Genomic DNA, 13,824 nt, shown 5'->3' on the forward strand with positions numbered 1-13,824 from the left:
GGCACCGATTGTCGTTGTCCGGCTCGAAATGGTCCCCGTTGGCAACCAGGGAGCGGAGGCGCTGGTTGTCGCACCAACTACGGCAAGTAGTGTGTCCTGAGTAGCACGGCGGGTGAGATTTTAAAATTTATTTGCTTTATAATGAAGCACCACAATTTAACATAATTTTGTTTTCTTGTTTACCATCGCCGGGATCCCAGGACAGTGTAAAGACAACCCGGTTGATCTGTTGCATGTGCATCTCATTTGATGGCTGTTCTGAGAAGATGAGATGGTGGAAGATGGTGGTATACCTAAAACCGTCTGCCGGAAGCCATAATAACTCCGAGAGTCTTGTCCCATTTTTATTAAATCAGTGATAGATAAGATTTTTTTTTAGCAGGAAATCATTCGCAAATCTATAGTTCGGGTCAAATGTGCTTACTGGTTCCGCACTGGAAGCTTCCGGAGGGCCTTCGTACAACATTTCACCCGAGGGGGAACAATTCCGTCACTGGAGTCTGACCGAACAAGCATGCTGTTTTTATTGTACCTCCTTGATGTATCCAAACTGGATGATGAATGAGTGATTTAAAATAAATTTAAAAATTGCTAGATACATAAAATTAATTTTGATGTAGCGATAGAACACAACTTAAAGCCAACTGTATTATAGTAATCATAATAATATACATATAGTCTTGAATGCAAAAAATCAATCATATAGATATAGTTGAATCTATAACATTTATGATTGAATCAATTATATTAGTATATTTGATTATATAATATTTATGATTGAATCAATTATATTAGTATAGTTGAATCTACTCTACTTATTGTTAAGTGCATAGAATCAATCATACGATTATAGTTGAATTTGTCATATGTACAGTTGAATGCACAAAATCAATCATTCGGCTATAATTGAATCTATCATATGTATAGTTGAATGCAAAAAATCAACCAGATCATCTATTATATATATAGTTCAAAGTTTAATATTTATAGTTAGCCGAGAATCAATCATAAATATAGTTCAATATAGGCGGAATATAGTTGGAAAAACTATACTTTATTCTCCGTGTATGGGTATATGGGTAGGAAGAATATTTCAAAGATGGTTTGAGACTCCTTCCCTCCCAATGTGGAGATGGAAAATGGGAAGGGGCCTTCCATACATTTTTTTTGCAAAATTCTAGAATTAATCAAACAAAAGGAATCAAATTTGACACGGGTGATTATTTGGGTATACGAGAAATGTTTCTATGATTATTTGGGACTCCACCTTCTTCGATTGGGGAGATGCAAAGGGAGGGAAGGAGGTCTTCTATACAATTTAATGCTTTATTCAATAACTACCCTAGAAACACCGATAGTTTGATTGGACTCCTCAAGCCCCTTGTATAACCAAAACTTTATCTATAAGCCTGCTATAAAACTTTATATGTTACTTGAGTAATCATGCAAATGAATCCAAATTTCACATAGGAAGGTATAAAGTTACGAGACAAGTTTCTATGATGTTTGAGAACCTTCCTTTCTTCCACTTGGGGCATTAGAAAGGAGAAGGGGGTCTCCCATACGGTTTAAGCATTACTTGAGAATAAATCGAACAAAAAGGAAACAAATTTTAGCATAAAAGAATATAGGCACAATTTTCCCGAGTGGTAGGAAAACGTGCCTCTATTAAGCCTACCCCCATTCTGATATTCGAGTACGAGTAATGTTTTTTAAATGTTTCGAGACCCCTCCCTCTCTCCAACGGGAAGAGAGGGAGGGGAAAGATTTCCATACAATATTTTTGGATTTCTCGAATACTTAGTATTCAAATTTAATAGCAGAGGGTTATTTTGAGTAGAATTGAGTTTCTTTGATTGTTTAAGGCTTCTTCGTTTTTGAACTGATTCGATAGGAAGGGAGGAGGGGAGCTCCCATACATTTTTTTTTATAACTCGGGTGCTTTTCTAGCAGATGGTAACAATTGTGAAGAGTATTAAATACAAGAAATATTTCTAAGATGATTTGGTTCCCCTTACGGGATGGAAAAAGAAGAGAGGTGCCATACGTTTGTTTTGATAAATTGAAAATCTCATAAGATAAATTTAACCTAATTTCACAGGGGAGAGTAAAAGGGTACGAAAAATGATTCTACGGTTATTAAAAAACCCCTTTTCACCTTTCACCTTTAGGTAAGTATTGAAAACAGAAAAAAATCGTTCAAGAAAATAAGAATTAATTTTCATAGTATTGCAGTTGAAAGCTGAAATTGCAACTTCCATTATAAACAACAATTTCGAAATATTTAATAATTTTTAAAGGTGTTGCAAAGCACAGCGGGTCAGCTACACAGTAAACGAAAATTACCAAGTTCGGTAATTTTTTTTACCGAAATTCTAACATGTGTAAATCGTTAAACTGTTCGGTAATTTTTCGGTAAAAAATAAACGAACATCAGTAAATCGATTTTTCATTTACATTTATTAATTTACATTTATTAATTAGGAACATTTTAAAATGATGAAAAAAGATCTTCAAGTCACATTTTTGGAAATTTTTCAAACAAAGTTCAATAACCCAAAAACTTATTTTGTTAAAACATTTTGAGCTTCAATCATTGCTGTTTTGTTCCATTTGGCACATTTTTCTAGAACATTTGATCTTTGTACGACATTCCAGTTTGGAGATATAGCTAAGGAATTAAGTATCCCCAGGGATCAAGTATCCTCATTCTCCCCTATAGATGATATTCCTTTTGAGATCAACATACACTATTTTGATCGACTGACTTTTGATAAATCCTTAAAAGGTCTCCAATGTTAAAAACTAGTGTACAATTCTAAAAAGTTTTCAATAAGTCAATGCAATTGAAATCTGATTGATTCAATGATTCAATGATCAATTGAAATTGAAACTTACATAATTTTGAGAAATAAAGTATACTTTCCATCTGTATCCTACGAAATCGAGTTGTAAAAGTTGAAAAAATTTCCGTATTCTCATTCAAATAGTTTCAACTTTTTCTGAGACAAAACGCTCCACAGCTCGAAACGAGAACAGAAACGTTCCGAAAAAAAAAAACAGAATCAATTGAAAAGTTTTTCTCCGGGCGAAGGTTGTAAAAACCTCCTATTTCTACAGAACTGACCGAGAGCCTAGTTTGGCGGCGCATAGAGTTGTTTTTGACATTTCTTACGCACACTTGCTGAGCGTGTACAGATGAGACGGGACAATTAACCTCCAAAACTCTCGGTACAAAAAAAGGACAGCCGGTCGACAAACATGGTCGTTTTTGAGGTTGATTGTCCCAAAACTAAAAAGTGTTGGTGAAACACCCAGCATAATATCACCAACACTATCAGCGGCAAATAGGACTATTGAGATGGCTCACTTACTGAAATGGAGCCCTATCGGTTTCACAGCCGGTGTGCCGGAATATAATGGAAAAGTTTTACCCACCCTACGCGGCTCCACCTGAAGAAGCCTATCTTAATCGATGGTGGCAATGCGCAAAAACAATTCCCCAAATCAGAAGAAATAGCTACCCAGAAGTTTTTTTTTGTTCTCGTCTGACGGTTCAATAAGCGGGGTTTCTTCTTCCTAAAGAAGATGGAATTTGCTTCTCTCTGAGGTGTAAGGAGAAAATTTTTTTTTTTTGGGATTGTAAAAAGACCCATTTGATTGGGAAAATGCCGATCATCATTAGATTAATTTGTTTTACAGAAATGGTCTCATCACTAGATTGAGAAGTAGGAGAAAATAAGGTCTAGATATCTGTATGTAAGTTTCAATATGTTAAAACTCATAAAAACAAGTGTTTTAACTTGACAGAACAACGATATGATTACAAACTTGCTTTTAATAGTTCAGTTAAAAAACTTACCGGTGAGCCAAAGTTGTGTCCAATTTCATGGGCAAGTGTCACGTGCGAAACGGCTGGAGGAACATGCTTGCCGTAGTTGAGCAGCGTTACGATTCCGGTGTTGAGGGACTTCAACGAACCCCGATAGTGCTGAAATGAGCAAAAGAATACAGAGAATAATCGTTAGATCATTCGGATGCCGATTGTTGGACGAAACAATCGTTTGGCAAAGTTTACCGAAATTGACCAATTCATTAAAGCGGGCAAATCATTTTCGCTTTAACGACAACTCGTTTCAATCGATTGTCGTGTTCACCTAGCAGCAAAACAAAAAAAAACGAAAAGCACAATACAGATAATTATTCTTGGCTTTGCCATGAGCCAACAAAAACAACGATGATGACGGTATGGATTCCACAATTGATCCCTAGAGATACGGGTACAAGTCGCAAGCTGTGGCCACATGGCTGGATGGTTTTTCACATACATCTAAAGGGTGATACGGTCAAAATTTGGTCAAGGGAAAACGCGTGTAAATCGGTGAAATCGTTTATTTAACCATTCATTTCATGATTTTTTATTTTTTCTCGAAAAAATTCTCAATAGTGCGCAATGATGAATACATAAAGGGAAAAATAATGAAAAAATATTTTTTTTTCAAATATTTCGGTTATTTAGCAAAAATCAAATTTGCAACAACATGAAACGGTTACACCTTTTGGTTCTTCACACTAGACAACTGGAAATAAATGCTTATTCCTTATTTCTTTTGCACTAATCATAGTTTTAGCAGAAGAACTTCGCAAATCTAGATTTCTGTAAATCGTGGACATCAAATAAAATTTCTTTTTCAAGTTTAATTAGTATAAAATTCAGGAAAAATATTCTGTTAGGCTTCCGCTTTTCCAAACCCGAGTTGCCGGGCCTTACGCTTAACCCCTGCCATCAGATTTTGTACAGCCACCTTGTCCACCTTCTTCGCCGCAGAAAGCCAGTTGGCCTTGAACTGCTACTTTCAGCTGTTTTTTGGTCTTCTTTAGGTTCCTTTTGACAATAGCCCAGTATTTCTCACTTGGGCGGAGCTCTGGCGTGTTGGGAGGGTTCTTGTCCTTGGGAACCACCTACACGTTGTTGGCGGCGTACCACTCCATGGCCCTTTTACCGTAATAGCAAGATGCCAAATCCGGCCAAAACAGTACGGAACAACCGGATTTCTTCAGGAAAGGCAGCAGACGTTTATTCAAACACTCTTTCAAGAAAAAATTTCTTGGTTGATAGTCCCGGAAGCTATGAAAATGCTTCTTTTCAAGCCACAGGTACAGATGGCTTGCCAAACCAGATATTTCTTCGCGAACTTTGACAGTTTCATGTGCTTGAAAATATCTGCTACCTTTCCCCTTCCTTTTCCGTATAAAACTCCTATCCAGGAAGCTGCTTGTAGTCGACTTTGACGTAGGTTTCGTCGTTCATTACCACGCAGTCAAACTTCGTCAGCATCGTCGTGTACAGCCTTCGGGATCGCGCTTTGGCCGTCGTATTTTGTTTATCATCGCGATTTGGAGTCACTACCTTCTTGTAAGTCGATAGTCCGGCTCGTTTTTTGGCTCGATGCACGGTTGTAGACGATACACCAAGCTTATTTGCGGCATCTTGGAGAGAGAGGTTAGGGTTTCGCTTGAAACTACCGGCAACTTTCTTTGTCGTCTCAGCGGCTTCCGGTTTTCGATTTCCCCCCGATCCAGACTTCCTGGCTGTCGACAATTGTTCCCCGAACACTGTAATTACATTTGTAACGGTTGATTTGGCAACTTGTAGCGATTTTGCCAGCTTTGCGTGCGAGTAGCTCGGATTTTCGCGATGCGCGAGCAAAATTTTGATACGCTACTCTACTTCCTTGGACGGAATTTTGACAACTGAATTCCAAAATCAAAATAGGAGCAACACTTTACACACAAGCACCCCCTCAAAATGAGGGGTGTACAGGTTTTTTAAATGCAAAATTGAAAGAAATACGTCAAGTTGATATTGACCAAATTTTGACCGTATCACCCTTTATACATCAGCCAAGCCAACTGAAGAAATCTCTGGGATGCGAGCCAAGCAATTATCAACCCGAGCTTGGTTTTGATTTATAGACTTATTACTAAACGGAAGGAAACCAAGCATTGCCAATGTTCAATGGTAGAAAGTGGTTGCCTGCACCCAGGAGCCATTGTGACGCATTTTTAACCTTGGAATGTGTGTACGTTTGTTTATGGGAATATGTATGTATATGTATGTATGAGCATGACCGTGAGATGGTTTCAATAAATATTTATGTTTCAAAAACAACCGGAAACGAAGAACTGGTGTCCTTCCCTTGGTTCACAACTGTAATCAGGTCATTCCTGACACGTTTACAAATACATATTTGACAATGACGAATTAATAATCTTTGGGGCCTTCTTAATCAGGGGGTGCATGTGCTTAAATTATCAATTTTGTGCTAGATATATATTAATGCTAGATCATATTGTAGAGATAGGCGATTGATAATAAAGAAAATAAAACTGAAATTAAACATAGCACAATAAGACTATGAAGTAGAAGTCATTCGAAAACCCACTAAAATCACACAGGTTTATGGCTATATCTCTTTCGTTTGCTTGAATAACTATGTAAATGTTAGTAATTTACAACCCTGTTAATAAGGGATTTACCTAAACGAACAATTCATCACAAAACAAACATTGATTTAAGCGTGATTTTGAAGAAAAAATTAATTTTGGGTATAAAATTCTTCAACAGTTGGTTGGTTTCGTAAGAGCTCTGAGATGGTGTTCACTATCACGGACATCTCTTCGATAGTTCATGTCAGAGCACACCTTGGAAGATATTTTTGTGACGGTTGTTTATAACCAGTGATAAAGTGAATAAAGATGGAGACGCAGACGGAGAAGGAAGTTCCGGGTCCCTCTGCCAAAAGGGATAATCCAACCACCATCACCACAACCAAGAAAAGGAAGCGCCGGGTCGAAGCAGCGGTTAGAAAATCGAACCAAAACCGACAGCTTTGAAGACGGCGGCCGCCTGCAAGCTGTTCGAGGTCTCGTTGTTTGGAGACGATTCCGATGCAGAGGGTTACGACACATATTATATTTATTTTCACTTTTTCAGTTGAATTTGAACTACGAACATCGAAAAATATTGAACAAACCGAGCATTTTAACAACGTAAATTCAATTAATACATAGAATGCGGTAAAAGTGTATATGAATCTTTTCCAGGAAACTTTGCCAAATCGGCCGCATTTATGAATCGTTCAATTTATGAATCGTGCCAATTGATCGTGCACAGCTTTTTAATTACCTCATTTGAAATTGCGTTAAAATGGTTGAATTGGTACTAGGATGTAAGTGGAACAAACAAATCATACGTTATTCGGACGTTTTTTGAAAACCTAAAAAAAAAATACTAAAAATTATGAAATCATCGACTTTCTTTTTTAGACACGCCAGTCGCAATTATTTTAAATTCAATTTCATCTTAAGATGTGAAGCATATCGATATATGTCATTGTCATGCGTCAGTAAGCAGATTTTACTGCGCGCAAATTTTTTGTTCGTGGGTCTAAATAGGTGCAATCAACGCAGTTTGCTGAAGATGGCAACGGTGCGTATGAATATTGATTTTATGGTTGAAATAATTTGAAGCAACTGAACTCTGATGTTGGTACTTTTATCTTATACTGCCTTTCAAACTCTTGGCACATGATTGTTTACATAAAGAATGTGATAGTATTAGTGAGTGCGAGATTTTAATCTGTCAAATAAGATTTTCGCAATAGTCTTGAAATTCATGCAATTGACAATACCGTGTGCGTAGTATTTTGTTGATATGAATTGGTGCTACAATGTCTAAATTACTATGCGGGCGCTAGTTGTAATATGATGTAATATGATGAAATTATAATGACCATAGTATTTTCGACAACAAACATTGAGAGTTATCGAAAATTATCAGGTACATAGTAATCGCAATAATGTTCCATGCGCACTAGACTAGTTCACTTTTCGGTTTTTTCGCATATCAAAGCCGGACTCATATGGGTTGTTCCTCATGCATTTTCAAGTATTTCTGCCAAATTTGAGATCTTTTGAACTTATCTCTGTTCTGCGCAATGAGTTTTTGTGAAAAAGACCATTTTTCTTGAAAATATTCTTATGAGAGTTCTAGCAAGCCACTGTTATTATTAAACGATAATTTTATGATGCATGGTGGTTGATATTATAACCATTTTTATGAATCTGTTCTACATAATTGTTCAAAACAAATCGAAAATTTTTAAAAAATCATAAACTACCAACTTGTACAGAAATTTTATTTACAAGTTGAGAGTTAAAAATCTTTAGTAAATCAGAAAAAAATTTGTTTAACAAAATCTTTTTTTATTAAGATAGTCCTGTTTATTACCATTCATTTGATGCTTAAAATGTAATTATCGCAAGAATAGGAGCAAAGTTATTCAAATATTTATGCATCAGTTTTTAAATCATAGTGTGTTCCTATTCAAGTTTTAGCTTCATGCAACATGAAAAACGTGGCATCAAGATGACTTGCTTACAACTTGATCAAAGCACGCGCCTTTTTTTTAACTCCTCGCCCCGTCATGGGGTACTTGATTGAATAAAATATCCTTTCTTGTGCACAAGATGGTGTGGAGCAAACTTGAATGAAAAATATTTTATCAAATCAAATTTGTTGCAAACATCTTTAAATAGCTTGACCGCTATACAACCAATTTGTATATTTATTACATCAATAGAAAGGTAATAAAAAGGGCTAGCTTTACAAAAAAAGGATTTTGTAAAACATATTTTTTTCTGATTTACTACAGATTTTTAACCCTCAACTTGTAAATAAAATTTCTGTACAAGTTGGTAGTTTATGATTTTTTAAAAATTTTCGGTTTGTTTTGAACGATTATCTAGAACAGATTCATAAAAATGGTTATAATATCAACCACCATGCAATATAAAATTACCGTATTATAATAACAGTGGCTTGCTAGAACTCTCATAAGAATATTTTCAAGAAAAATCAACTTTTTTCACGAAAACTCATTGCGCAGAACAGAGATAAGTTCAAAAGATCTCAAATTTGGCAGAAATACTTGAAAATGCATGAGGAACAACCCATATAAGTCCGGCTTTGATCTGCGAAAAAAGCCGAAAAGTGAACTAGTCTAATGCGCACTTTTACTAAATTAATGTTATACTTTGCCGTGGTTGAAAATAATATAACGCAGAAATGGTAAAATTATCATGACAACGTCTTTGAAACAGTCACATATTTTTTTTCCTTGTAGCGTTCGGAGAAGCGGTGCTAGGTGGTTTTTTCAAAAACTGGACACCATGAAGAAAAATAAAACAGAATTTTCATCAAGTAGATTTGTTGAAATGAAACTCAGCTCTTCTTAGTTTGCATAAATTAAGGCGAAATAAAGGTGCTGTATACGCTTTTATTTATATGCATCAGAAGAGATATCGAAAAAAAAAACGCCGTTCAAATATCATCTAAACCCAAGATTACTATCGGTTTAAGACGTTAAACTGTTTTACTACAAATTCAATTATAATTATGACAGTTTTAAAAAAAATCAGGACGGCTTCTCGAAAATCAGGACAAATCCTGAAAAATCAGGACACCTCTGGCCCTTTTGGTTCAGATCAGTGATGGTAAATTTCGCCCGTCACGCTTGACCCGACTAGTTTTGTTTCATCAAACGACTGGCACTGTTCTCAATTGACGGAGCCTCACTACTCGCATGACGGATAAAGCACGACAACAATCAACATTTCTCGATCATCGACTGGCGAAGCTCCTACACATGGTCAAAATTTCTCCTGAGAGTGACTGGCAAATCTCTTCACACTTCGATCGGCTGCTGACGGCAGGTACAACTAATTGAACGACTTGCTGGCAGAGAGCAACAATAGCAATAAAAAACTGAAAACGAGCTTGCTGGCAGGAGCAACAATAATAATAAATGCTTTTCTTGTTCCTTTTCGGTCGTCTTCGGCTTGCTGGCAGGAGCAACAATAATAATAAATGCGTTCCTTTTTCGTCATCGGTCGGTTGAATGCGATTGCTTGACTAGGTTATTATATTAGCTTCAAATGAATGGGGAATGAATGACTGGCAAACGAAGTGACTGGTCGTTAAGGAACAGTCAATTGAGTTTGACGGGCCAAGAGGCTTCACAGTCACAGCTTCACGCCTCATGACGTTGACTTTTCCCAAGCCTGGTTCAGATAGCAGCGTCTTTTCTCGAGAACGTACCAAGAATAGACTGTGTTAGCTCTCAGATTTCTCCTCAACACAATGTGAAATAGATCTATCCGGAGAAGCGAATTCTCCTTATCAGCTGATGTGAATGCTCTCGCTCATTCTTATGTGTTGACAATCTCACTCTTGATTTCATTTCGATTTATCTCTCCCCGCCAGAGATGCCAATGACCCTGATTTTTCAGGTATTGCCTGATTTTTAATAAGCCAGCCTGACAATCTAATAAGCCATTGAATTTGCCTGATTTTTGAAAAAAAAGCCTGATTTTGCCTGATTTTTGCGAATGTGATGAAAAATGGCTTAGAAACTGGATTAGGCATCATTGTTGAAGTGAAACTGTGGCTGAATCAAAGCAATCGAAAGATTCTCTTGAATTCTTATTTAAATAAGGGAATTAAAGGGAATCTTTCGATGCTGATTACACTGGGTGACAGCCAAAAAATAGTCTGGGGTTTCTCAGCTGATTTAGACTAATTTTTGTGTCCTGAGTAAGAATATCACATTGATTTTGCTGTATCAGGTCAACTTTTTGAGATACAGTATTCTAATATCCTGACCTGATTGAACAAAACCATGGTCATTTTCGGACTCAGGGCGTCAATATTAGTCTAATTCAGTTGGAAAACTCTGGACTATTTTCAAAAAATCTTTTTTTGTTACTCAGTGTTATCAACCCGTGATCGCGTCAAAATTTCGTCGTAATGGAAGCCCAAGATATTTACCGATGGCTATTGATTCTAATTTTTAGAAATGTTGGGGCATGTGCATGTCTATGAAGTATAAAATTTCAAAGGAAGTATATCAAAAGGGTTTTTTTTCTTAAATATTCAAGAAATAGGACCGCGTGGAGGAGGAGCAACGAAATTTGACAAGCAAATTCAATAATAAGCTGCAAATAAAGCAGGATCGCTGCTGTAATGATTTATATTTCAACCTTTTTCTTTTTGTCTATCGACTACAACTCATTCCAAATCACCGGAAGCCCCACTTCAATAGTTCCCCCAAAAAACTGAAACCATTACCATCGAAAGCCACCGACCCCATTTGTTATCCACACCGATTCATCCATTTGTCATAATTTACCACCATTAGCTCAAAGTTTACTGTCAGATTAACATGTTTACAGCTCCAGCAGCACAAGCAGGGCTGCACCTTTTTCGAGCGGACTAGATCCTTTATTGTCCTTCACAATAAAACCGGCGGAAACGAGTGAAGGAAAAAAAAACAAAATGGGACGGTAGCACGTGTTTTTGCCGCGCGATTTGTGTGTTTTCATCCGTCGTCCCTCGCCTCGGATAGGAATTGATTGACCAAAATGGATTGTTGATTCGAAAAGTTTTTTTTCTCTATTTTATTTTATCAAGCCGCTCGTCTGGAAATCCCGTCGGTGTGGTCTAGTGGCACGTTTGGTTTGAGAATTAAACTGAAACGTGTCAAACGACGAAGCTATTACTATTGGTTTACTGCATGGAAAATACCGACGGTTCATATTAATCTGTGACCGATAAGATGATTATTTATCATGAATTAAGAATTAAAAGTCGAAAAAATCGATACTAGGTTCTTTATGGATGAACAAAGACAATTAGGTTAGAATAGAAACACTAGTTACGGGTACCAGATATTGAACAATAGTAAAATACGAACGAAATAACACTTTAAAAAAATAAAAAAAACTGTATGCCTTCAAAGCTTTCTTGCTCTGTTCAAATATTCATCAATAATTTCAGACTCTTACAGCCACAATCGGAGAAACTAGTATACACATCAAACCCAAATGTTCTGAGTTCGTCTTGGTAATATTTTCGTACCTGAATATTATAACATTTTCAAGGTATTAAAGTATTAGAGGATCATAAAATATCAAAGAAAGAAAGAACGTAAGCCCGTATTATAGATTTTTCATAAAAGATACAACGGCTCACAGGGTATTGAGCTCGCAATTTCCGCTTTAGTACAACGCCGATTTAGCCAATTATACCACGAAGAACGTGACGAAATAAGCTCCAGCATGCGTACATGTCGAGCTTTATCGTTCGACTGCTGGATTTTCTATAAGGCATTTCCCGACTTGTCAACCGAACAGCTGATTTCTTATGTTTACAATTTTCGGCATCTGGTGGTAGGGTAAAAATAACAACAACGCTACGCATGTTCAATGGCCGGATAGTAACGAAACCAAATAGGCGGTGCAATAGTATTGGTTATGCAAAATTCTTAATTTTTTAAACTAGCTAAAATTAAAAAATTGTAGACATGACATACTTTGAAGGTAATGTTGATGTTACAGTGGTGTTCGAAATAATAGCAGCGCAAGTGAAGCGCATCGAATTATACTGCGTACTTTTATGAGTGTTGTCCTCCGCTAACAAATGTTACGCACGTTAGTGTATTGATGAGTGATGAGTGCAACGCTCGACTATTTCGATGCACAACGCACTTGTTTACTTTATTCGGTTGCCATTTTGAAAACATATCGTTCTTGGGCTGTTCGAAAAAATAGCAGCACAGGTAACAAAGTGCACTAAATCGCTGAAGTTTTGAAGAAATTCATAGTTTTCGATGTGAATTTGTTGTGGTAAGAGACATAAAGGTTCCATGATGAGTTTTGGTTGATTATACATTACCGAAAATCTGCAATATTTCATCAAAATGGGTCGCTCGAAGCATTGTACGTTCGAAGAACGAAATCACATCAAACGACTGATTGCAAGCGGAAAAACATATCGAGAAGTTCAGGAACTGCTTAACTGTTCTGCGAAAAAGATATACAATGCATTGCACTGGAAGGAAAAGGGTGAAACTCGTGGCAGAAAGCGAGCAACAGCTTCACGAACTGACCGGAAGATGATTCGGTTGGTGAAAATGCAACCACACATCTCATCAAGAGCACTGAAACAAGAGTTGGATCTTCCCATCAGTACCTCAACAGTAAGAAAACGTCTGATTGAAGCTAAATTGCAAGCTAGAAGCCCGAGGAAAGTGCCCCTACTAACTTCACGACATATTCATAACCGCTTGAACTTCGCCAACTCTCACGTCAATTGGCCCATCCAAAAATGGCGTAACATTTTGTGGACTGATGAAAGCAAAGTAGAGTTGTTTGGTTCCAGCGGTAGGCGAATGTTCGTCAGACGTCCTCCAGGTGCAGAATTCCAACCCCAGTACACCGTGAAAACGGTTAAACATGGTGGTGCCAAAATCATGGTGTGGGGATGTTTTTCGTACCACGGTGTTGGGCCCATCCATCGTATAGACGGTATCATGGACGCAGTTGGTTACGTGGAAATTCTTCAGAATATCATGCTACCATACGCAGAAGAGGAAATGCCCTTGAAATGGATCTTCCAACAGGACAATGACCCGAAACATACCAGCAGACGAGCAAAAGCGTGGTTCCGGGACAATAACGTTGATGTGATGGATTGGCCGGCTCAATCGCCGGACCTCAATCCTATCGAAAATTTGTGGGGAGTCATCAAAAAGGCCGTTTTCGAGGCAAAGCCGACAAATGCAGAGCAACTATGGGTTGTAGTTCGCCGTGCATGGTCAGAAATACCTGTCGTACGGTGCCAAAAGCTTGTGGACTCTATGTCACGCCGATGCGCTGCAGTGATCAGAAATAACGGGTACACTACGAAGTATTGATGTCATA

General features: G+C 37.3%; 1 protein-coding gene across 5 annotated transcripts in view; it reads right to left on the reverse strand.

Annotated features, from left to right (window-relative positions):
- LOC129740007 (disintegrin and metalloproteinase domain-containing protein 10) overlaps positions 1–13,824 on the reverse strand; it is a 776,101-nt gene that overhangs the window by 13,628 nt on the left and 748,649 nt on the right. For all 5 annotated transcript variants that reach the window (XM_055731588.1, XM_055731585.1, XM_055731587.1 and 2 more), the window contains exon 9: positions 3,863–3,991. In XM_055731588.1, the coding sequence (XP_055587563.1) occupies positions 3,863–3,991 (129 nt within the window). The remainder of the gene's footprint in view (positions 1–3,862; positions 3,992–13,824) is intronic.

Source organism: Uranotaenia lowii, chromosome 1 (genome assembly GCF_029784155.1).
Source record: "Uranotaenia lowii strain MFRU-FL chromosome 1, ASM2978415v1, whole genome shotgun sequence".
NCBI lineage: Eukaryota > Metazoa > Arthropoda > Insecta > Diptera > Culicidae > Uranotaenia > Uranotaenia lowii.